Below are 27,249 nucleotides of genomic sequence, written 5' to 3'. Positions count from 1 at the left end.
ATTTTACTCGATAAATCAGAATGGTCTCAATGTCCTAATGTGGGTAGTTACACAATCAAAGCAAAATATTTTACATGTTTATGCATGATTTATTTAGCAAAGCCAGAAGAATCCCCGGTAAATACGGCAGCTTCTCCCCAGTCGGTTGGTTTGTGAGAGTGAGGGTACTCCCTACAAGGCTCACTCCCATTAGTGAACAGTGTGTCCTCCCATGTTATGTATTTTTTGATCGATAGGTACAGAAAATTAATTAGGTGATGTGGGTATGTCATGCCTGGTGGCACCCGTGGCGAGCCACCTCCTCGTGGTGGGTGCTGGGTAACGCCAAGAGCTCGCCATCACCCCCGTAGTGGACCCGGGGGGATCTTTGGTCCACCAACCCGTTTGCCGTGGGTTGCGGCCCTGTGTCGGCGGAGAAAGGGATCCTGGTGGTTGAGGGCAATAGGGGCCTGCAACCGTGTTCCTGTTGCTCAATACACCACTTTGGCCCTGACTTCGCCTAGACGGGTGGTTGAATGGGCCCGGTTCAACCAATCGGCTGGTCATGCCAAGCCCATGTGCATTGTATTTGACATTGCACAGTTTTGATTTAAATAAATGATCCTGATAAAGGTATTGATCAAATACTTCACTAAATTTCTATTGATTTAAAGCTTTAACAAATACATATTTTGCCTAGAGTCTTAATGCCCAGAAGGCGGTGGCTCATGGGCCAATCTGGTAGATCAATTATTTATAATTCTTCTGCTGGAGTATATCATCTGAGTATCCTTGGTGCTGCAAGTCGGAGGCCCACTTGTTTTTAGCATTGTCCGTGTGATACTCCGTGGTGGGTGGGGAGCTCAGATGATGAACCATATTAAACTAACTATGGCTTACACAACCCCCATTAAAAGAAACAAGCGTCAACTTGACAATGATGATGATGAACTACGACCGTCCAATCCGACCGTGGAATACTGGCCACGATTCCTAGTGATCGAGACACTTGACAAGTCACCTATCAAATTAAACCCGTTTGCGGTATCAAAAGGTATACAGGGTATCGCAGGCGAGGTAGGAAATATCAGACGACTGCGTTCAGGTTCCCTACTTGTAGAATGTAGCAGGAGACAGCAATCAACCAACCTGTTGTCAACTGAGCTGTTTGTTGGAGTTCAGGTCGCAGTTACTCCACACAGGACTCTGAATACGAGCAAAGGGATTGTCAGAGACCGAGATCAATTGTTCGCTGATATGACTGAATTTGATATCGTCTTTCGTTAAAAGATTTACAACCCGGATAAACTCAGAAACAAAACCAACTAACACATATCTCTTCCACTTCGCTTCTCCAAGTATACCAAAATCAGTAAGAGCAGGATATTGTAATATCAGTGTTGATACTTACATTCCCAATCCACTGCGATGCTTCAAATGCCAAAGGTACGGGCACGGTGTCACTAACTGTACTAACTCAGTAACATGCGCTCATTGTAGTGAGAAAACTCATGTTACTGAGGACTGCAATAACACTCTTAAAAAATGCGTCAACTGCTCTGGGACACATTCTGCTTTTTCTAAACAATGTCCAATCTGGAAGCAACAAATGGAGATGAACAAAATTAAATTTACACAGAATATCAGTTTTGCTGAAGCTAAGAAACTTGTTTCGACACCAGACGCTGTTGCATCTTATGCCTCAATTACGAGAGCACCCTCCACTATCAGCCACATAACAGCCGTGTCCACTTCATCAACACTGTGTCAAACTGATCTGACATGGGTGGATACAGAAAAACCTGAAGTATATTCACCAAATCAGTCCACTCAGACTGCTGAGTTCATTCACATTACTGAATCCCTTCCAAAAACACTAGTTCAAGTTCAGTCACGGTCGTCTCAGGAACCGTCATCGTCATCATCATCACGATCCATAGCCAAACATGAATCTCAAAATAGTGGGAAACATCTTACTAAAACTAAAATCAAAACCAGAAATGACTTACAAAAATGTCAAAGTAGCAGAGCCTCAAAGGGTTCGAATGACAAAGTCCAACTTTATAATAAGTTCGGATCTTTAGAGGACATGGATGTGTCTGAAAACATCCAAATTAGGGCACATAGCTTGTCGCCCTCAAGGAAAACAAGGGGCAGATCCCCAATAAACCCTCCGAAGAAATAATTTCTTCACATATAATTCAATGGAACTGCAGAGGACTGAAAACAAATCTGAATGAACTACACCTGTTAGTCCAAGACTTTAAACCTGCAGCATTCTGCTTGCAAGAAACATATTTAAAACAGATGGATAATTTTAATCTTCGTCACTATAATGCGTCTCATTCTTTTTCTCCACCAGGCGATAAAGCCACAGGAGGATCGTCAATCCTTGTAAGGCATGATGTTATCCATAGCCCTGTGACTCTCAAAACTAATCTTCAAGCAGTTGCAGTGCGAATTACTTTGCACGTTACTCTTACTTTGTGTTCATTGTACATTCCACCTTCATCGACTCTTCTCCAGGCTGATCTACAAACTCTCTATGATCAATTACCCAAACCATGTATACTCACGGGTGATTTAAATGGGCACAATCCTCTTTGGGGTGGTGTGACCACAAACACAAAAGGTCAGGTTCTGGAAGATTTCATCTCGAATAATAATTTATGTATATACAATGATGGTACAAATACATATTTACATCCTGGCACAGGAACATATACAGCTCTTGATTTGTCACTAACTGACTCCAACTTACTAAACGAATTTGAATGGTCAGTCCACAATGACCTGTGTGGAAGTGACCATTTTCCTACTATACTAAAATCTACAACACCATCTGATGTGCCCCCATCAACAAGATGGAATTTTAAAAAGGCTGATTGGCCTTTATATGAAACGCTGTGTGCTGCGAAGCTTCAACCTGAATATTTTATTACTGTTCCTGACGCTATCAAATGCTTTTCTGATGAACTGAAATCTATAGCTGATGAATGTATACCAAAGTCCTCTGCAGTTCCACATATTCGAAAACCATGGTTCAGCGATGAATGCAAACAAGCTAGGAAGGCAAGGAAAAAAGCAGAACATTATTTCCGTCGCCATCCTATGGTGCATAATTTAAATAAATTTAAGATTTTAAATGCTAAAGCACGGCGTACATTTAAACAGAACAAACGCCAATCTTGGCAAAATTATGTATCTAAAATAAATTCTCGGACACCTATGTCCAAGGTATGGAACATGATCCAGAAAATTAAAGGTAAAGGTACTAAATCTACTGTCCATCATCTTAAACATGGAGATCAGTTACTTACTGATAAAAAAGATATCGCAAATAAACTGGGCGAAACTCTCGCTAAACATTCTTCCTCTTCTAATTATCTACCTAAATTTCAGCAATATCAAAAACAACAAGAAAAGAAAACTATTAATTTCAATTCTGATAATGGGGAAGATTATAATGAAACGTTTTCTATTCATGAACTCCATACTGCTCTTGATCAAGCTCATGACACTGCTACAGGAGCTGATAACATTCATTATCAACTCCTGAAGCACTTACCAGAATCCTGCCTAGAAACTCTCCTAAATAATTTTGATGATATTTGGACATCGGGTAACTTTCCTCCTTCTTGGCGTGACGCCATAGTAGTACCAATACCTAAACCTGGACGTGATCATACGGATCCGTCCAATTATCGTCCGATTTCATTAACAAGCTGTGTTTGCAAGACCATGGAACGCATGATAAATAATCGACTTGTTTGGTATTTGGAAACTAATAACCTTATCACAAATATACAATGTGGTTTCCGGAAAAACAGAAGTACTGTCGATCACTTAGTGCGTTTAGAATCATTTGTAAAAAACGCACTGATTAACAAACAACACGCTGTGTCTATCTTTTTTGATCTTGAAAAAGCATATGACACTACTTGGAAATATGGCATTTTACGAGATTTACATGACTTCGGGTTGCGTGGTCGTTTGCCTGAATTTATTGCCAACTTTTTAAATGACAGACAATTCCAGGTCCGTGTGGGCTCTACCCTGTCTGATCATTACAATCAGGATCAGGGAGTTCCACAGGGCAGTATTTTGTCAGTCACACTTTTTAGTATAAAGATAAACAGTTTATCAAAAGTTTTAAACGATTCAATTGATGGATCGTTATTTGTGGATGATTTTAATATTTCTTGTCGTGGTAAAAATATGAATACCATTGAACGACAACTACAGTTGTGTTTAAACAAGATTAATAAATGGTGTCTAGAAAACGGCTTTAAATTTTCTAAATCGAAAACTAATTGTATACATTTTTGTCGTAAATATAAACCACATAAAGACCCTGAACTATCTCTAGATGGCACACCAATTAAAGTTGTGAAGGAAGCTAAGTTCTTGGGTCTCATTTTTGACTCACACTTAACGTTTTTACCGCATATTAAATCACTTAAAACTAAATGCCTGAAAGCACTTGACTTGTTGAAAGTGGTTTCAAATTCAAAATGGGGAGGGGATCAAACTACCCTTCTCCATCTATATCGATCTCTCGTGCGTTCGAAACTCGATTATGGCTCCATTGTTTATGGTGGAGCCTGCAAAAGCAACTTAAAACTATTAGATTCAGTCCATCATCAAGGTCTAAGACTTTGTCTTGGCTCCTTTAGAACTTCACCTGTTGACAGCCTGTATGTCGAGGCTGACGAACCATCTCTTGAGCAGCGACGTATAAAATTAGCTTTACAGTATGTAACAAAACTATATTCAAATGAGTCTAACCCTGCATATAACTGTGTTTTCAATCCCCTGTATGAGGATTTATACAAAAAGAAATCTTCTCTTGTTCCGCCTCTTGGTTTAAGAATAAAACCACTTATTTCTGCTGCCAGTATTGAGCTGGAAAACATAGCTCCTTCCCGTCTTCTTTCTTCTCCTCCTTGGCAGTTGGTTAGGCCACAAGTTGACTTAACATTAACGACTTTTAAAAAATCAGAAACGAATGAATTACAGTATAAACAAGAATATAATCAAATGAAACATAAATATAGCAATTATAAATCCTTATTTACAGATGGGTCCAAGGATGGTGGCGCAGTGGCTTGTGCCACTGTCATTGGATCCAGAACAATATCTTCTCGATTACCAGATAACAGTTCTATTTTTACAGCTGAAGCTAACGCCATACTAACAGCTCTTAAATATATTCAAAGACACCCTAAACGTAAACAATATATAATATATTCCGACTCTCTTTCTTGCCTTCAGGCTATTAAAAATATCTCTTGTAAACATCCACTTTTAATAGAAATTATTGAATTGTATAATAATCTTGCCACTGGCCAATACGACATCGTCTTATGTTGGTTACCCAGCCACGTAGGTATTTCCGGTAACGCAATGGCCGATCTTGCTGCCAAGGCAGCACTCAACAAATCTGTGACACCACTTCTTATTCCATACTCAGATTATAAAGCCAGCATTAGAACTTACATCCGTGATCTGATGCAGAAGAAGTGGGACACCCAAGTGGGCATAAATAAATTACATGCAATAAAACCGTATATTGGTTACACCTACTTGGGTTGTCAGTCCAGACGTGAAGAGGTCATCATGCGGCGATGTCGTATTGGCCACACCAGATATACACATGAATACCTTTTGAAAGGTGAGGATCCTCCGTTCTGCATCCCTTGTGATGAAAGAATCACAGTCAAGCATATCTTGCTTGACTGTGTTGAGTATTCCATCACAAGGGATCAGTATTTTAATTCACATACTGTGAAGGATCTTTTTAACAGTGTTAGTCCTCATTTAATTATTGCATTTTTAAAGGAATTAAATTTGTTAACCGAACTGTAAATAGATAAATATTTTAAAATTGGAAGATTAAATTAGTAACTCAAATCGTTAGAGGCTGTACCCTCAAAGGGGGTTGAAGTACCGTAAAATAATTGTCCTCCTGAGAGGGTACATAAGTCCAAAAACATTTGACGTAAATTTCAGTTTTCCAGCTTTTAATCGTAGAATAAGTGTGTTTTTACTTTATGGCTAGATTTGTCTAAATTGCTAACAGCTGAAGGGATGATGTAAATCCAACTAGGGTCCATGCAGGTAGCAAATGTACTGTAAGTCCCCATGGTCCTTAGTATGGTGATCTACCTTCAGTTGTTGGCAACCTATAGCTAATTTTTATATTGTACTGTCCTCTATAGATAGATTGTTTTAGGTCTATTCACTAGTTTTATATTCTATTCTGTGATATTCTAGTCAGTTTTACTGTCCTTCGTTGACAGGGTTTTACAATGTCCGTGCTAGTAATTCATTTGTATTTTTATAATTAATCGTTCTCGTCACGATATGGCTGCAATACTGCCGATGTGACGTTAAATACTAACTCACTCACTCACTCACTCACTCACTCATGCCTGGTTGATTTCTCGGGATTAGGTGAATTGGGTATGGGAGAGTCCATATACTATGATCAGAGGGGATTTAGCGACCGTATTGGAGTGAAAGAATGAAAAAACTCAGTGATAGATTAATGAATGTCTTTTTTATGCATTATGAAAATGGTAATGGTAAATTATCACAAAATGCCCAATACCCGTCCAGCATGTCATACATATATGCATCGTAAAATGATAATTTATCAACTGAATAATACCTAAAAATTACTTTTATCATATGTATAACATCACATTTTAGTGAGAAGTTGCATGCGTTGAGCTTGTTAGATGTTTTAAAGATTAATGGAAAAGGTAGAGAAGGACACCCGCACTTGGGAACTTAGCTTGTTCAAGTGAGACGCCACGGTTCAGTGGTTACAGATATTCGGTCTTCTGTGCTCTCTGCTTATGGTGATGTAGATGAAGATTACGCAGGAAAATTAGGTGAGGTGGGTATACTACGTCAACAGGCAGCTGTGCAGTCAAGCAGATAGTTTGTTGTTTAAACCTGTCTGAAAATTGTTATGTCTGACAAGGGAGACTATTATTAGCTGATGTAAACACATGTGATCTAGCGATAGTTTTGCATTATTTAGCATGTTTAGGAAGGGATGGCCGTGGTGTATCATTTATTCTTTCATTCATTCACATATGTACTTCTTTCTTTTATTATTTCTTTCATTCATTCACATATACATCTTGCTCTTATTTCTTATTATAATTCATTCATTCATTCATTCATTCATTCATTCACTGTAAGATTTCGACTGATACAGTAAACTGGCTGAAGTACTGTCAAACGCAGCCGAAATTGTTAAACGCAGCCGAAGTTGCGCTTGAAACGAACCAAGTCACTGTGTGCGCTGGAGCATGACGAGGAACATGTTAATTGGTACAAATGGTAAAGAAAGCAAGCGAGTGACCTATCACTGTTGTAGATTGTCCCTGGTCTGACAAATAGGAGAATACCCCATAAAACCTCGGTCGAAGAACGGGCAAACGAGAATTACTAAAAGTGTATCCCACAATATTAAAACGAAACATGCTAAACTTAACACTACTGGGTAGATACACTTTCCAAGCGTAAGGTTTTGCCCACTATAGAATGTATTGAACAACGAAAATTTTGACAACATACCGTGTGTCACCTAGAAAGAAATACAGTTTTGGTGCTTTATGTTTCCCTTTGTGAGGGGTTTTACAAGGTCATTAGCTCACGACTGGTGACGCGTGATGTCCTGGGCAGAAAGTGACAGTATTTTGAGTTGTTTACTTAATTACCCCAGTTGGGGATCCTTAATTACTTATTCGTTCTGAAGGAGCACCGACTATATATTCTATGTTTACGTGGTTATTGGCGAATCTCAGTGGGATTGACAAGACATATTTCAAAACAGCTTAAAGATCTCACAACGCTGTTTATTAATGTGTCCCAGCATAGTCTTTGTGTCACTGGAGTAAGGACTTTCACAAATAACTTCAATTTCATAGCAATGCTTGCCAAAAAAGGTGACTATGCTTGTCGTAAGAGGCGATTAACGGGATCGGGTGGTCAGATTCGCTAACTTGATTGCCACATGTCATCGGTTCCTGATTGTGCAGGTCGATGGTCATGCTGTTGATCACTGGACTGTCTGGTCGATAAATGGTTTATCTAGAAACCGCCGCCATGTTGTTGGAATATTGCTGAGTGCGACATAGAACTAAACTCACTAAATTTAACTGAAATTATTTGTCATTATAATTTCATCTGAATGTCAACCATATGCTTGCAAAATAAAGAAAACAAGCAAATGAAAAGATTTTCGTCCACGAGCGAGGTTAGTCGAATTAAGACAGGAGTGATACTTATAAACACACTTTCATTCATTTACAACCTCTAAAACAATAAAAAGAACCCTACGTATTTAGAGTGGAAGTGCAGATTCTTGTAGTTAGCGGAATTAAGTCAAAATGAGTTGAATTTTGTGCCATGATACTTATAAATATATCCTCATTCATTTACAACCTCCAAACCACAGGAAAAGATGTATTTTGAGTAAAAGTAATTATTCTCGCACATTTTTTAAAATCCCCCTGAATTCGCAAAAATAAATCAGATCAGTTGAATTTTGTGTCATGATACTTGTAAAGCCACTTTCATTCATTTACATCCTTCAAAACATTGGAAAAAATTTATTTGGAGTGAAAGGAAATATTCTCGCCCATGGGCGAGATTGTTTTTAAATCGCTCTAAATTAGCAGAATGAAGTCAAAATGAGTTGGATGTCGTGTCATGATACTAAAAAATATGCTTGCATTTATTTACAAACTGCAAAACATGTAAAAGGATCTATTTTGAGTGAAAAAAATATTTTCTCGCCCATGGGCCAAAATGTTTTTCGCCCATGGGCGAGAGTTTTTAAAATCGCTCTCAGTTAGCGGAATTAAGTCAAATGAGTTGAAATTTCTGTCATGATGTTGATAAATGTACTTTCATTAATTTACATCCTCCGAAACACGTGAAAAGATATATTTGGGGTAAAATGCAATGTTCTCGCCCATGGGCGAAAATGTTCTTCACCCATGGGCGAGATTTTTTTGAAAATCGCTCTAAATTAACGGAATTAAGTCAATATAAGTTGAAATTTGTATTATGATACTTATGAACATACTTTCACTCATTTACAACCCCTAAAACATGCAAAAAGATGTAATTTGAGTAAAAGTGAATATTCTCACCCATGGGCCAAATGCTATTTTTAAATGGCTCTAAATTATCAGAATTAAGTCACAATAAGCTTATTTTCGTGTCACGACACGAACAAATATACTTACATTTATTTACATACTGCAAAACATGAAAAAAACCCATGTATTTTCAGTGAATGAAATATTCTCGTCCATGGGCCAATATGTTTTGCACCCATGGGCGAGATTTTTTAAAATCGCTGTCAGTTAGCGGAGTGAAGTCAAATCGAGCTGAAATTTGAGTCATGATACTTATTAACATTTTTTCATTCATTTACAACCTCCAAAACATTTATTCTGGACGAAATTAAACACTCTCGCGAGCGAGTTTAAATTTTCAGTTTTCGAAAAAATTTATTTTCAATTTTTCATCCTTAGCACATATTCATAATAGCTGCATGTTTATTTTTGCCAAATGTCTTGTGAGAGAGCGGCCACAGTGCGGAGAGTTTCTGGACTATTGTGAGTCCAGAATTAAATTGTGACGTGTTGTTTCCTTTTCAAAATCTACAAACTAATTTACTTGTGTGGTGAAAGGACAGACATATTTATGGCAAGGCACATATCAAGCACTAGGTCACACTGAAAACAGACTTTTGTAACAGGAAAGTTCCTATCATAGAGGACCATTAAAATGTCAAATTACACTGGAACATCACACAACTGACCCCATTCACTCTGTCATCAGTTATCGTCTACATGTCAGAAATAGGATTTGACTCACTTAGTGCAAAACTATCATTTTGATTTCCCAACGTAGTAAGCAGAGAATGTTTGGTAGGACCACTCGACTTGCAGAGTGACCGCACATACCCATCCATTGCGTACATACCAGCCTTTACGTACACATTGTTGCAGGTGATGAGCCCTTTTGATTGTAGATATGCACAAATCGTGTAAAGAATTGCCTACTGAAGTATTTGCTAGTATTGTGGATTGTAACGATATTTTATTTGCTTGGCACAACGCACGTCATGTCCATGACGTTTCACTGCCCTTTATGTATTGTGACAAACTATGTGTGATATTGAAGACGATCCACTTGATCCTCTCCTGTTTTATTACATAAATTTATTTGAGGTGGGGTGGGTCGGGGTCGGGGGTGCACTAAATAAATGATCTTGAGTGAATGTTAATGCTGCTGTATCTCCACACCCACGATTTGCTTTTGGGTGTATAACTTTGTGGAGTGTTGGTGACTTTTTAGCACAGTAACCTTTGTAATTTTGTGGTAACGTCCAGTATTTAATGCACACTTTTCTCAGAGTGTTTGAAAGATACAAGGACACAAGTCACAAAAGACGAACTTTTCATGTCTCCATTATCACAAGGAACACAGTATTTCGGAGTAAATTCATGCTCATTTACCCGGCTCTTTTAATTATCAGGTAATGAAGGATTTACACAAAACATGGTGTTCCTTATTTCTTAGATGTTGACATCCACAACGAGTCTATATGATATGTATTTAATAGTTCACTGGACTAGTTTGTGCATTTTCCACTCCCAGGATGACAACGGTGCCCAAGACAGTCCTGTTGCTGACACAATCACTTTGCGGTGAGTTCAACACATTTAGGGAAATCATTTCAGTAAATGACATTTTAGCGAGTCACTTTATATGAAAATCGATGCAAATGTTATTTTGTGTTTACGACACTTGAGTAATTCCAAAGGAGTTAACAAACAATCACTAACTCACACTTTTGAAATATTCTCCACAGTTTCTTCGTTACTCATCTGCTCAGATTCCAACTATCTCGGGTTTTTTGGACAACTGATCTGTGCAGGGGAAAGTAGTGTACACGTGTATACTAACCCAAGTGGAAATACCGTTGCTAGATGTGCACTGTCAGGTGGATCATGCGACACTCGAAATGTATCAGCGTCTGGAATCAATGCTACTCACACAGTCCTCAATATTTCTCGTGTAGAAACAACAGATGCGGGAGAATGGTCATGTGCTTTTGGTATTCAGAATGTCGACAAGTGTATTTTGACAGTTGTCAGTGAGTATGCTTCAGTTTCACATTTCCGACTGTTGAGATGACGCCAATGGTTTGTATGGATCATGAACATTTGCTCCTTACATCCGTCAAATCTGAGCTCTGTGTTTTGAGATCACGCTCGTTATTCTTAACACACAGTTTTGTCCTCTTAGTCAATGTTAGCGTTGTGTCAATTTATGAGAGATTTTCTATTTCGTTTATTTATGTCATTTGTGTGCCTGTTTTCAAAAAAGGTGTGGAACGGTATATTTAGGTAACCCGTAAAATAACATTCAGTTTGCGGCTATAACGTCAGTATAAATCTTAATGACCCTTGCAGCGTGAGACATGTCAAAGAAAGATTTAATCTGTTTACTCTACTTTCATTTATTCAAACGATGGTATCATTCTAAAGATTGAATGTTTCAGATACACCAACTTGCAGTATCGTCAGTAAGCAGAACACTAACTCACTTGTCCAGTACCAGAATCTGTCCCTCACGGTGGACGTACGAGACTACTACTGCTCCACCGCTCACAACATCTCCCTCCAGACCGGAAATGTAACAACCCTGTTGATGGAAGCTGACTCTGTACCAAGTGTCACGGATAACACCTCATCAGTAACACTAAATGTGACGGACTCCCATCTGGGCAAAGTAGGACTGGTGTTTAGATGTGACAGCAGTCAGTGGAGTATAGAGTGTGCTGGGGTGACTAAATTCGGTTAGTTTTACCGCATCCAAATGAAGCATATAACTAAGTGCATACGCTTCCAAATATGATGTATAAAATTGTATATCTACTGAAAATGATACAGTACCAATCAAAAGTTTAGTTTTAGTCTTTTACTTCAGTCAACTGTTCTAAACTGGATTTTGCAAAACATTCCGTTCTATTTAAAGTTACTGTTAAAACACGGACTGATGTATTGTAAAACAAATTCTGAATGGCGAAAAGATTATTGTCATGAGTTCAGTAAATGATGAAAAACTGTTAACAATGGCAAATTCTCAATAAAACCTAACACCAAAACGCAGCTCTTTACATGCATGATATCTGCACATGCGTTTTAGCAACTTGATGCATGAACCTCATGCAGTTCATCTTACTCAGACTGAGATGCTCATGTCATACTTTCTTGTATTTCGGAGGTCTGATCAGTCTTGAACTGGCATACATTTCGCTCTATTAGATATTGGCATGTACCACGATTTGGTCTCTCGCCCATAGTGTCAGATTATGTTTTCTTGACAAGGCTTTTGCAAACTTTGCCATCGTTAAATTTGCTTGATAATCTTACCCTGTCCGTTTCTTTTAATTAACTTTACCTGTGATAGTTTATCTTTTAAAATGTCGATTTCTTGTAAGGGCAGGCGAGTTTCACAAACTTTGGTAAATAGTTAAGGATTTCGAGGGTTGAAGGTGGATACAAATGCAAGGACATTTTCATGAATTATTCTTTGAAGTTTAGCAGTTCACTCCTGTTCGGTTATTCTGCTTTAACTATAGCACCTTTAACTTCTTGCCTCGTAGTTTCTTTGTAAAAGTAAATCTTTTCATTAATTTAGCCTGAAGTCTACACGGTCCGCATTTGAAACTATGGTGCATTTTCTTCGCGTTAAAGTGTACAGGACACTGTTGTGTGGCGTGGGTGACATTAATTGTAGTCTAGATACTGTTCTGAATCTATTACTATATAATGTATATCCTTTTCTACAATGTTGTTTGATATTGAACCATGTACACCAAGGAAAGGAAGATGCTTACTGTTTAAGTATCTGGTAAAAGAGAAACTGGGGTGTAAATTTTGTAGCATGTTGGAAATCAAATTCCAAATCGTTTTCACTTCGTTTCCAGAGAATAAATCCGTTATCTATGAACCTCTTCATTGATGTTGAAATGAAATAGTTCACCAAATATTTCGTTTATTTTAGAATATATTTCCTCTAAGTGTCCTAGAACAAGGGTTGCACAGGTAGGAGCCGTATTTGTGCAGTACCATTAACTTGTTTCTAATGGGAACCATCAAAACGAAACGCGTTATTGCTCAGGATGAGCTTTATTCTTTCGGTAATGAATTATTTAGGTATTCGATCTGGAATCACAAACGGATCTTTTTATAGTCAATAGCTCATAGCTTATACACCTAGATCATGTGGACTATTGGAGTAGAGATTAACAACAAAACTTACCAAATCTGTACCCTCCTCTACTGATTTGGGGAGACTATTGATGAAATCAGTATTACCCCATAAATAGGTTTTGACGTGTTGGGTGAAAAAAGAAACGAGCGGGTAATTTTTCAACGTACTTTAATCCAAGTCAAACCATAAAAAATATTGTGACAGCAAATTATGTTGAATATATGTTTAAATGAGGAATCAGTCACCAAAACATATCACCTGGTACAAACAGTAATCATAAACACGTAGGTTGACAGATTTGGATGAGGAAGTGCAACGGTGTGGGCGATATTTCTTATAACCCAAAGAACTGACTAAGTGCTTATAGAGGGAACTCTAACGGCCATTCATTACAGAGATAAAATCCTTCCCGTTTACGAACAGATATAAATTTTTCAGCAGGATAATACCACACCTCATACAGTACACACCACAATGAAGGTCTTCACCATCCAGAACATAACAGTGCTTCCATGGCTCTCTGTATCCCCAGATTTTAAACCCAATCGAACACCCATGGGATTATCTTGATCGACGGCTTTAACGACGCCAGACGCTTCACAAACTATGGCAAGCATTACAGGATGAATGGACTAAAATACCCTGGGCGCGGATCTGAACACTTATTCCGTCTATGCCCAGGAGATGCCACGCAAACGGAGGTCACAACCGGCACTGACGTTAAAGCCAGTTCCGGTGCAGCGTTGGCGTTGTGGTGACACAAACGTACATTCATTTGCTGCAGCTTCCCAATGACCCTCATCATCCACGTTTGATATCTGTGTGGTTTACTGTGCTGCTGTCATTCAAATTACAGCTATTTTGTTCCCAGATGTATGTTCATGCGTTTCTTTTTTTGAGAGAGTGTATATCTTCAGAATTGCTTTACCTATGTGTTGGACATTGTGGCCCCACAATAATAGGTCGTAATTTTAAATCATTCGCAGATGGGGTGATAGATTTTTACATCCTGAGCGTATAACCGCACTTTTGTGAATTTTACGAAGTCTACAGTCGTCACTTTCCTTCGATTCGAAATTAAACAAGTAATCTTCTTCTTTTTACTGGAACAGGAATCATCTATTTTTTAAAGATTTAACATTACTGGGTTTTTTTCGAGCTTTCTGGAAGCATAATGTATACCATGTGTAAGAATGTCTAGTCAATAAAAACTGTGGTGCCCTCTTTATCGGACTGTTTAATCACAATGTAGTCATTTTTGGAGAATGAGTTTAAGACTTCCTGTTCTATACTCGAAATCTTAGATCTACCGTAATAAGAAGGCTATGTGAAAGGCAGTTCCTTAAATTGCTCCATGACTTTATCAAGGGCCTTACTTTTACCAGCTTTAGGTGTTAAGTTACTTTTGTTCTTAGCGAGCGTCACATCTTCAGTACCTGTATCATATGCAACATGATCTCTATATGTATAGTAGTGTGTTTAGGCATATATAGTGAGACTAATCTTGTGATTGATGGGTAGTAAATATCCATAAATATATGATTTTATGTGTACATCCTTATAGAAACATATACTGAACGTCAATATTATACTATCTAGGCTTCTTAGTTTAGCCCTTTCATTTAACAGCACCAAAGAAACCAAAATGCGACATCACCAGTGACAAGGACACAGAGCTTCTAACCCTGCATGAGGAAGTGAGACTCACCGTGGACATTACTGCGTATTACGATATACAAGGCTCCTACAGATCAAACTTCACACTGCAGACAGGTGACGTCTCGCAATTACTACATGTTGGTGACCAAGGTCTTTCACCAATAACATTCAATGTGACTGAAACACACTTGGGTGGGATAAGGTTGGTATTCAACTGTCAAGTCCAACACTGGAATCTCAGCTGCGGCGGTGTGACCCGACTCAACAACAGTGAGTAATGTGTGTATCTTGAGTGAGGGATCCGAAAACCACTATCCTGTCACTATTTGGTTTGCTCTTAATTGTATTCCATATGAAGTATATCCTTGCATCTTGCCTTTCATCTATATGCTGAGTTTGCCATTCATGAATAATAAACTGGAACTATCGATACAGCAACCCCTTGTAAATATTTCATTCCATACGCCTATGGTACGTCGATCAAGATATGTGTGAACCCCTCAGAATAAATACATCGTCAATTTATTGTTTGTCGTTCCTATGAACACTATCGTGTAAGTGTATTGCCATATTGTCAGTGGTTGTGTAAAGCTTTTTATTACCCACGTGGTACTTCGAATGTGTTTCATAACACCTTCGAGTGATTTGATTGGCTAATACGTGAACTTTGACATTACAGGTACTACTTTCATCACTCATTCCATTCATGATTTTCATTCACGTTTTCACACCCGAGAGCATGTAAAACGAAAACACTCCTATGGAATTGATAAAAGTTATTTAATTTATTGTGGTTACTAGCATGATTTTCAATTCTATGATAATTCAAGTTTCTGTAATAAAAACGAAACTAAAACAATCTATAAAAATACGTAAAACAAATACATCTAGTAGGCCTCTCATGAGTGTAAACAAATATGGCGTCGCCCGTAAAAGTTATTGATTTGGTCAAAATTGACGGACAACTGGTTGGAAGAGTTGTGAATGTTATCAAGAGATTGAATACCTTCTGCGTGTATGTTGTCAGGGCTGCACAGTAAAAGGGTTGCACAACATCAAAAGACGAGCGGCGCTCTTGTATCTCTATCATTGTCACTGTCAGGCGCATCCATTCGCGTCCTCCCATATTGTCACTGCCATGCCTCCCGTGGTTTCTTATGTAGGGGCCAAAAGCACTTCCCAGAATCTGAACACAATTGGCTTGAAATCGTCTTCGTTCGAGGTTGTAGGTTGTGTTTTCAGGCCCAATTTTCGGTGGAGTCTTCAACATAAACACCGAATCTCGACACGTGGGAATTCAATGTGAGAAGGCGTCACTGGCATCCTGCGCAAAGTGTCGCCGAATTATTCACAGTAACTCGTCCTCCGATGAAGAACATTAAGCTCAACTATTTGAGACATACAGTTCCCTGATATTCACATTCATCTTTGCTGTTGAGTTTGCCGTTCCTAAATAAATTCTCCCTAGAATCTTTTCTTAAGGAACACTTCTCAACATGACGACAAGCCCGACAGTGATGGCCGACTGACGTTCAGGCAAGATTTAGGTCACGTAGTCAAGTTCAAAATTTACACTTCACAAGTGTTTTGATGAATGATATTATTGCTTTTGAAAACAAATCCTCAACTGAAGAGAATTAGATTTTCATTACGACTTGATTCTGTCTTAATTTGTATATTTTCTTGTGATTTGGCGCCGTATACGAAATACATTGCCTTTACGCAGCGTACGTTTTCCTGGAGTGAAGCGGTTGACATTCCAATCACCAATATGATGTATTAATCCGCGTTACATGGTTCTATATAGGAAACAAAAGTATTGCTTTATTTTAACGATATTTTCACTTTAGAACGTGGGTAATAAATAGGATACAAAACAAAACTCGTTCCCCTTTCATATGAAGTTTATGTCCCTCGTGAAATATTTTTGGTTTGCCACTCGCTAAAGCTCGTGGCAAACCAGAATTATTTCACTCGGGAAATTATTTTACTCGGGACATAAACTTCATATGAAAGGGGAAGCGCGTTTATGATCCTATAAACGTCGCGTGTAGTTACATCCCAGCAATATATCGGACAAGAGGTGGGCTTCACACATTGTGTCCATTGTGCATTATAAACACAACTGCATCATATTGAAAAAGAGTGTATATCATTCACACGCACATGCCAATTTTATGTTTATGTGAGTGATATAATCCATTTTCAATTATCAAACAGTTATTTTTTTACCTTGCACATACCAGAAGTATTGTAGGCTCAAAACTGTTCTATGCTCCAGTACTATGACTGTATTTATTGAGTATGAGTAACACACACAGTCATCTGACTCAACATATCCTCGCAACATTAGGACACAACGTTGGCTTTTCACTGCGGATGGGTGTCTTAGTAAAGCAAATGTATTTTCATGACGTGACTTTAATTCCAACAATTCACTTTCATGTATCATATCAATCGTTGTCCATTTACAAAAAAATGCATATTTATTACATTGCCGTTTACACAATCTCTTGCCTTCTTTCTACCGACTGCACGGTCGCGTGTCCCACATTTTTGCATGCGACGGTTGCGGCGGGTGGCGGCGGGTGACGGCTGTATATAGCAGTTATTTGTACCTCTTAAACATTGCTGTGAATTGCTGTCGTCGTGTTGATCATAAATTGATGTGACATTTTACAGAGCCACAACCTCGTTCACATTTCATCTCATATCACTTTTGGGTCTAATTGAAATTATATATCATACTCTAGCTTAAACTTCCCCTATGTTACAGAAAGAAACCCACTGGACCAAGTAGCGACATCCTCAGTGCTAATCATTTCTGCTTCTGTAGTTGGCAGCCTGGTTCTAATCGTCGTCGTCGTCGCCATCGTCATCGTGTTTGTCGTTAAGAGAAAGGTAAATGGAATTAAACCACGCTCGTCAGTTCAATCTTGTTCGCCTCCATACATAACTGTGGGGCAACCCACAAGTGCTGCTTATGCTGCCGTGGAAGTGAATAACTCTATCCGACCACCATCAGGTCCAGGTGGATCCCACAAGGTAGATGTGATCGATGCAGGAGGTAATGCTAGTGTCGGAGATGTCGTCACTAACGTTGAACACACATCTCCTTGGCCACCAAAGGATGAATCTGTTGAATTATCTGCACCATCTGCAGATAGGCTTAAGAAGGAGATAGGTGTCATTGTACAGAAGATTGTCCCAGAAGATGATCAAACATGTGTTAATGAACTGTATGCCTCTGTAAACAAACTGGAGTATACGACAACAAAGAGTGATACTACATCAGTATGATAAGTCATCATTTTATTGGATCAACAGTATGATTTGCTCTGTTTCAAGTTTCGGAATTCAATTAAATTTCACTCTAGTTCATCTTTTTGCTACTGAATTGAGGGGCGGTGAGATAGCCTAGTGGTTATCGGTTTTTTCGTCACGCTGAAGACCAGGGTTCGATTCCCCAAAATCTGAGAGGCCCATTTCTGGTGTCGCCCACCCTGGTATTGCTGGAATATTGCGAGGTTAGATAGGGACATGGTTTCATTACTCTGTAGGTATAGTCATGGAATGAAAGGCCACACCGTGTAAGATTGTAGGTACAGTGAAATACGTTGGGAATTCCTTATGATGTAAATAATGTCAGTTATTCTGGTTACCAATACTTGGCCATATACACAGGTCAGATTGTTTCTTCACTGTACAGGTGTACATATGTAGGTGTAGATATATGTCATGTGTTGTCAGTATAGACTACACACTAACCAGAGACCCCAATGCTGTGATCACCAGTGACTTCATGAATCGTGTGGTTAGGTTCGTTGATTGCCAGTCAAAGTAGCGGACAGCTGTTGAAATTACGAAAGTTGTTTTCGTAATATCAGTTAACTGGATAGATAACCGGTTTCCGGGTCAAATATGAACGAACGACCTGCTCTTTTGTAGTTTTATAGTCTGTTATTGTCCGTCACAACACCTTGCACAACACCTGACATTGTAATGAACACCAGTGAAGAAGATATAAGTGTCTGAAATGGGATGGTCCTTAACAATACATACAACCGTAAGAGTTGGGGATGCATCTGTATAGGGTGTATAGTGGGGTGGGGGTGGATAGTGAGTCTTGACGCAAGACAGGACACGTTCTTGGAAGCAAACAATTTACGTTGTTTAAACAGTATACGTTTTGAGTCGCTCGCGGGAATAGCTATTTCGTTACGAACTAAGAAAATATTCTGAACCGCAAAAGAAACGCAAGTTCACTTTATTGCAAATATTCCGATCAATACTTTTCTCGCAGTAAAGCATATTAAACTATTATCAAACAACGGTCCCCACGACGACTTTAATGTTGTTTCAGTATTTTCTTGGTGAAATTGCTCAAACGCGACCTTAGTGATGCATTTTTGCTTTTTGCATGACATTTTCGTGCTGCTCACAAAACGTGTGCTTTTCGTGCTTGATGGGCCCTTTATAAGGGGCGCCATTCAGAAACATCGCACATTACCAAATGCAATGGGAGATCGCTGAGAAAAGATGCCACGTCTAACTCAACAGCAAAGAGGGATCGCCATTGGGATGTTGCAGACCGGATCCACAGCAACTGCGGTGGCCAGGCACTTCCAGTGTCACATTGCGACAATCACAAGGCTCTCGGCAAGGCATCAACAGACGGGAAATGTTCAGGACCGACCAAGATTTGGACGGCCGAGAGTAACAACGCCAGATCGCCACATCCGGGTTACTCATCTTTGTAACCGACAACAAAGAGCGGCGCAAACGGCTTCAACCATCCAAGGACCACGTCACCACATCTCTGCACATGACGACAGCAGGGATCAGATGTTGACGTCCTTACGTCGGGCCGATTTTAACGCAACGTCACCGCCAACAACGCATGCAGTGGGCGAGATAACATCAACGATGTCGACGTCAACAATGGCAGCAAGTGCTGTTTTCTGACGAATGCAGGTTCAACATGTCTCACGCCGACTGCCGAGTACGTGTATGGAGACGACGTAATGAACGTTACGCCAACTGCTGCGTTGTGGAGGGTGACCACTGGGGAGGAGGAAGTCTGATGGTCTGGGGAGGCTTCAGCTACAACCACAGAACACCTCTGCATGTGTTTCGTCAACGTGTGACTGCTGTCATTTACGGAGATCAAGTTCTCCAACAACACGTTGTACCCTTTTTCCAAGCACAGCGTCCGCTCCAAATCTTCCAGCAAGACAATGCTCGTCCTCACACGGCACGGGTCTCCATGGACTTTCTGAGAGCAAAGAACATTCCTATGCTGCCCTGGCCCTCTCTATCCCCCGATATGGCACCGATAGTACACGTGCGGGACAAAATTGGAAGAAGAATGGAAACAGCTGGTCCACCTCAAAACCTGAGGGATTTGGAAGCACGGTTGACAAGTGAATGGAATCAACTGCCACAAGCCTTCTTCCAGAGACGTGTTGACTCGATGAGACGTCGCTGTACTGCCTGTGTCGACAGCAATGGCGGTCACAAACGTTAGTGATTACGAGACTCTGTTTTGTCATTTTTACTGTTTATGGGTGCTGTGCTTACACTTGAGGCTTTTGTTAACAGACATGAATTTTCCATCAGAAATCATGAACCATTTCATCAACAATCATGTGTCTGTTGTTTTTTCAATTAATTACCCAAGATAGCAGTGTAAGATTTTTGAAAACCGACTTGTGTTTCTCTTGCGGTTCAGTATAGTTCCTATAAAGTGCCTGCAACAATTACTAGAGCTTGCAGTATTCAACGACTAAAAGGATGGGGTGGCACCTGTGACGGTTTTGCTGAGCGTGTACTTCAATGATATACGTTAAGCGATGTCTACTTTTTCTCTTACGGATTGGGCAGACCAATACTTGAATATTGTGTGTTGGGGAGATTCCTGCAGTACTGCTTAACACTTTCCACTATTAACAATTTGATTCCAGAAAGAGACGAAATCTCCAGAACAATGGATCTGGATGACAAACACCTGCTCCTAACATCCTAACATAAGTATCACTCTTTCGTAATTACTGTCTTGCCTGTGCTTCAAAATCAACTTATTATATATTTGCAGAAATGCACGAGAGATGGGACAATATACTGCAATTATGAAGCAATTTGGTAAAGCTCCACGTGTGTGTGTTAGCGCGGCATGTCATCTCTTTGTATGTGTTAGAAGTATATGTAGCAGGTTTACATTTAGTGGTATATATACTGAGTTGATTCCGTTGAAGGTCACTATGGGTGTCCATGTGCGATGCTTAAGAGGTAGCGTACTGTATAGTGCTGACTCCTCTCTCCACACTTTACGAAACCCTTATCAACCTCTATATGTTTACTGTCGTCCATAAGGCAACTATACCTGGAACAGAATGTACCATGGCCCTCTTAAATCTGGAGATTCGAAACGACTTCATCAGTGTTGAACTTGTGAGCCAACCCACCCGACTAAATATATCCAGTGAATTATATCCGTTGAAGGTGTAAATTACTAAATGAATGACATTCTGCCATTATGCAATCCGAGTAGGAAACTTACGTATTTGCTTTGCAATCTACATAAATCATCATCAGTGGAACATGTTTGGATTTTTCTCCTCATGTTGGATTCCCTTCCTTTTAAGTGGCAGTCAAATGGATCCAGCGCTTTACCTGTTCGAGTAGATTGATATGTCTGTTCTGAGAATAGCTGTACCTCTTCGTAATGATCAAAGTCTGTCTGCTTTGACAACACTAAACCCTTCAGGCGTGCTCTGTTTGTTTTGGTTAGGGTAGGTTTGCTTTTGTTGATATTGTTGATGTTTGGTATTTTAGATGTTGTATTATACGTGCGTTAGCCGAGTAACCGGTAATCAGTCAAATGTATTGTTATAGATATAACACACGTGATTATGCGAGGCATAACAATATTTAACGGGGGAATGTACATGTGGGGAGGTCTGATGAATGGACATGTGTAATAATTTCCATTAAGAGACGCTGGTATGGAACGAACATGATAATATGTAGCTAAAGTAATATGCTCACTAAAGTATTATTTGGATTCTGGATTAGAGTTTTCAGTATAGCGGGGTTTAGCGGATCTATGCTGGTTGTTACATGCGTCGTAATGCAACTTTTGTCTGAAGCCATGAAATCCTTATAATAAAATCAATAAGTGAATTAGTTCGAGACTCAATTATCTGTTAACATGTTTTAACGTGAAGAGTCAAACGAAAACTCTCTATGAATAAAATCGAACGTTTCATGGAAACTAGTACACTGCACCTCACGTTTTCTGTTTTGGTAGAGTTTTCTTTTTCATTAATTTTTAATCCCTTATCATACTGCACTATATACTAAACCACATGAGACTGTCTTCGAACTCAATACATGACATTCTCTGCACATACCAAAGAAAGCAATGTGCAATGATTGCACAATTGGTTCTCTCCCAGAGTGCACAAATGAAAACGTCCATTAGGGTTATTGCTTCTTATTACCTGGCACAGTACTGAGTTGATGAAACGAGTACTTGTTGTTTTTCATACTGCTGGAATGTAGGTCCGTAATTAGAAGAGGAAGAGTGTTTAGCGAGGGTTTCACCCAGTTTATTCGCAATATCTGATTTATCAGTAAGTAACTGATCGCCATGTTTAAGATGATGGACAGCAGATTTAGTACCCTTACCTTTAATTTTCTGGACCATGTTCCATACCTTGGACATGGGTGTCCGAGAATTTATTTTGGATACATAATTTTGCCAGGATTGGCGTTTGTTCTGTTTAAAAGTACGCCGTGCTTTAGCATTTAAAATTTAAAATTTATTTAAATTATGCACCATAGGATGGCGACGGAAATAATGTTCTGCTTTCTTCCTTGCCTTCCTAGCTTGTTTGCACTCGTTGTTGAACCATGGTTTTCGAATATGTGGAACTGCAGAGGACGTTGGTATACACTCATCAGCTATGGAATTCAGTTCCTCAGAAAAACATTCAATACCATCAGGAACGTCAATAAACCTTTCGGGTTTAAGTTTTTCAGCACACAGTGTTCATATAAAGCCCAGTTAGCCTTTGTAAAATTCCGCCTTGATGATGGTTGAACATCAGATGGAGTTACAGCTTTTAATATAGTAGGAAACTGGTCACTTCCACAGAGGTCATCGTGGACTGACCATTCGAATTCAGTTAATAGTTCTGAATTTGTAAGTGACAAGTCGAGAGCAGAATAAGTCCCTGTCCCAGGGTGTAAATATGTGTTGGAACCATCATTATAAATACACAAATCATTGTCAGAACAAAAGTCCTCCAACAATTTACCTTTAGTGTTTATATTTACACTACCCCAGAGTGGGTTGTGCCCATTTAAATCTCCCATTATAATACAGGGCTTCGGGAGTTGGTCATATAGAGCTTGAAGATCAAAATTGACAAACGTTGAAGATGGCGAAATATAGAGGGAACATAGCGTAAACGCTACATGTAAAGTAATTCTAACTGCAACAGCCTGCATATTAGTAATAAGTGAAACGGGGCTTTGAATAACGTTTTGTCTGACTAGAATGGATGATCCGCCAGTGGCCCTATCACCCGCAGGTGAAAAACAATGATACGCATTAAATTGACGAAGGTCAAATGTATCTGTTTGTTTTAAATATGTCTCTTGGAGACATAACGCTGAAGGTGCAAAATCTTGGACTAATAGCTGTAATTCATGTAAATTAGTCCTCAATCCTCTGCAGTTCCACTGTACAATATTATTGGAATACACTATCTTTTGGGGGGATTTATTGGGGATCTACCCCGCACTCTTTTGGAGGGCGACAAGCTATGTGCCCTAGAATGGACGTTTTCAGAAACGTCCATGTCTTCAAGAGACCCATATTTATTCAACAATTGAATTTTGTTCTGTGATCCTTTGTTGATTTGAAGCATCAGGCTTCGGCTTTGGTTCACCTTTCACTGTTTGTTGACTATCAGATGGCGATTGAGACTTTGAGTGTGACTGAGATGATGATTTGTGATCAGAAGACCTTGAGGTACGAGGAAGTGATTCCTCACTCTGTGATGATATAGCAGGGTACAAATGCTGTGGAGAATCGCAATTTACCCAAGTCAAGGTAGTTTGGCAGCCTGTGGTTGATGTTGTTTTAGAGCTAGAACCCGATGATGTTTTTGCTACTGATGCATAACTTTCTATAAGATCAGGTCTCTTTACCATTTTTTTGACCTCAGAAAAAGAGATATTTTGAGTAAATTTTATTTTATTGATCTCCGTTTGCTCTTTCGAAATAGGACACAGTTTAGAAAAGGACGAATGGTCGCCTTAGCAATTGGTGCATTTTTTATAATCCCTGTCACAATCTTCTGTTGTGTGTGTCTTCTCACCACAGTGAGCAGACACAACAGACAATGTGCAAGTATTTACACCGTGTCCATATTTCTGACATTTAAAACACCTGAACGGGTTGGGGATGTAGGTATCAACTTGTATGATGCAGTAGCCTGCCTTCACTGATTTGGGAGCATTTGGACATGAGAAAGTAAACAGATACGTATTTGTTTTGACGGTTTCGTTGTTTCTGCGAGTTGAAAAGCGCTTGACATATATGATCCTTCATTTCAGATCCTATATCAAGGTCCGACATGTCATCAAACAATCGATCTCTATCTCTCACGATACCTGTACTTGTATTCAAGGTTTTGTGTGCAGAAACCGTGACGGGAATGCCCACGAAAGATTTAATATTCATCAGATTTGTTGCTTGCTGCTTTTTCCCGCACTCGACTAGCAGGGCACCCGAACGTAAGCGTCTTATGTTCTTCACATCCTCAGCAATGCCTTGAATACCTTTGGATACAGCAAAGGGGTTCAACTTCAAAGGTGTCTTGTCAGGAGTCTCAATCACAATGAAACGTGGCCAATACCCAATCGATGTAGACGGTCTATGGTCAGTATGAACAGGGTCAATATCAAGTGGACGTTTTGTTTTTTTTGTTGGAGTTTCGTAAGCCATGGTTAGTGTAATACGGTTCATCATCCGAGCTCCCCACCCACCACGGAGTATCACAAGGACAATGCTAAAGCAAGCGGGCCTCCAGCTTACAGCACCAAGAATACCCGGATGATATACTCCAGTAGAAGAATTACAAAGAATTAATCTACCATATTGGCCCATGAGCCACCGCCTTCTGGGCATAAGACTCTAGGCAAAATTCAGAACTTCAAAAATGCATTTTAAATTTCGAAAAGCTGAATGAACAAATAGGCCAAGACCGAAAGTAAAAATCCAAATAAAATTTGTACAATGATATATATACTTCATGCACAGGGCCATTCGACCACCCGTTTAGGTGAAGTCAGGGCCAAAGTGGTGTGTTGGGCAATGGAACACACATAAAAGCCCCAGTGCCCTCAACCACCAGGATCCCGTCCTCCACCGACACGGGACGCAACCCACGGCAAACGGGTTGGTGGACCAAATATCCCCCCGGGTCCACTACGGGGGTGTCGGCGAGCTCTTGGCGTTACCCAGCACCCACCACGAGGAGGTGGCTCGCCACGGGTGCCTAAACTGATTTAAACGAGTCACTCGTCTTATCATCCTAATATGCTTTTGGGAGTGTGGGGTATGTCACAAAACATGTGTGACTATGCAAGCGAATGAGCGGTCACATGTTGTAAACCGGTAACATTTAAGGAGGAAGGATATATCTCAAAATACCTAATGTTAACATGTCACTATTAGATATGAAACTAACTTTCCTCACAAATATTGATCCTAATTTGAATGATAACGACTCTTTAGGATTGCTTTGTAATTACACGCTGAATATGTGACATGGGAATATATTCATAACCTGCACTTGCATGTGCTTACACTAAAATTGGCGCAAACCACAATTTTCGGTGCAGGTGTTAGGTGTGGGTGTATAAATTACTTTCCTTTTTGTAAATGACAACTGACGCTCACTGTTTATCCATATAATGGCATCACTCCTTAAATGTGCATACATTAGCAGCCTCACGAAGCTGAATGTTTCTATGTTTGTTTCTTGTTGGGTTAACAGGTATCTGAATTAACAGTACGCCCCCCTTCTGGAGGAAGTGAGCAGCAACCTGTGCACAATGTTGCAGTCAACTCGGGAGGATCTGCCTCTGGTAATAGCCAATACGTCCATGCACTGCGTGTTAATTTTGGGTGCAAATCAGGTATTGTAGGTGTCACCTTGGAATCATATAACAGAATCATCACACGCGGTAGGTCACAGAAATATATGTGTTCAATCGGTCTGCAGACAAATCCCCTGTTGACAAAATCCCCCCAGGGAAAAACAACAACCTTGGACCCCCTTAGGACAAAAAACAACAACACGTAGAACAACAAAACCGAATTAATAATGAAGGAGAAAAACTATTTAGCCGGCATCACACTTACAATGAAAAATAGCAAAAATTGGATTTTTAATTCAATACGTATACGAGACAGACAGACAGACAGATGACAACCTTTACGTTATGGTATCAAGGGGTATGCCTCTCTAGTTCCTGGAATATCACAAAAGCCACCTATATTGTCACTAATGAAGGTGTATATCACACTTGTGTTCACATCACACTTGCTTTTACAAGTTTTTTTTACCTGGCCTCATTGACTGATTATATACATACAGGGTTTCCAGTACATCTAATTATCACTTCACATGCTGTATATCACTCTTCTGTGTTCATATCTCAGTGTTTGGGGAGTTTGCCCAAAGGTTCTTATTTATTTTAGGGGGATTTGTTTCCTAATTGGTTTTGCCTTGAGCGTTTTTTGTCCAAAATGGTTTTGTTCTACAATCGCTCCGTCGTTCTAGTACACCACACAATTCATATCAGCCATTTCGTTCTAGCTGAAATACATCGTAGATGGAAATATGAATCACATAATTTCAGCTTGGTTTTATCACTTCATTCGTTTGTCTTGTCAAGTCACGATATGGCTGAAATATTGCCAATGTGGCCATATATTTTAACTCAGTCAGTCGTTCGTCTTGAGTCTATGTGCTAATATTAGATTTTCAGAAACAAATAGACCTTGATAATTTCATCTAACTGTTTCAGGTGGTGATTACCTGCATCCTGAAGCTGGAGGAGAATATACGGCTGTGGATAGAAGTGCTGTCCAACCTTCAAACATATACGAACCTCTGGCAACATACGAACAGATATCCAATATGTGAAGCGTTAAAAGTCTACGAAGATACCATATACCGCAATTTGATTTTGCATATGAACACATTCTCA

General features: G+C 39.5%; 2 protein-coding genes across 2 annotated transcripts in view; both read left to right on the top strand.

Moving 5' to 3' along the window:
• Positions 1 to 10,675: 10,675 nt before the first annotated feature.
• LOC137289203 (uncharacterized) lies at positions 10,676 to 18,258 on the top strand. Its single transcript, XM_067820850.1, has 5 exons — positions 10,676 to 10,724; positions 10,889 to 11,173; positions 11,582 to 11,878; positions 14,929 to 15,228; positions 17,735 to 18,258. The coding sequence occupies exons 1-5, from the start codon at positions 10,676 to 10,678 to the stop codon at positions 18,256 to 18,258; spliced, it is 1,455 nt and encodes a 484-aa protein (XP_067676951.1).
• Positions 18,259 to 19,939: 1,681 nt separating this feature from the next.
• The window catches only part of LOC137289047 (uncharacterized), a 65,179-nt gene continuing 57,869 nt past the window's right edge, over positions 19,940 to 27,249 (top strand). Inside the window, exon 1 of the mRNA XM_067820837.1 lies at positions 19,940 to 20,480. Coding sequence (XP_067676938.1) covers positions 19,940 to 20,480 — 541 coding nt within the window. The remainder of the gene's footprint in view (positions 20,481 to 27,249) is intronic.

The sequence above is a fragment of the Haliotis asinina genome, chromosome 1 (genome assembly GCF_037392515.1).
Source record: "Haliotis asinina isolate JCU_RB_2024 chromosome 1, JCU_Hal_asi_v2, whole genome shotgun sequence".
Classification (NCBI taxonomy): Eukaryota; Metazoa; Mollusca; class Gastropoda; order Lepetellida; family Haliotidae; genus Haliotis; species Haliotis asinina.
The sequence above is the reverse complement of the archived record's forward strand: the minus strand, read 5'-3'. Positions and strand labels throughout refer to the sequence as shown.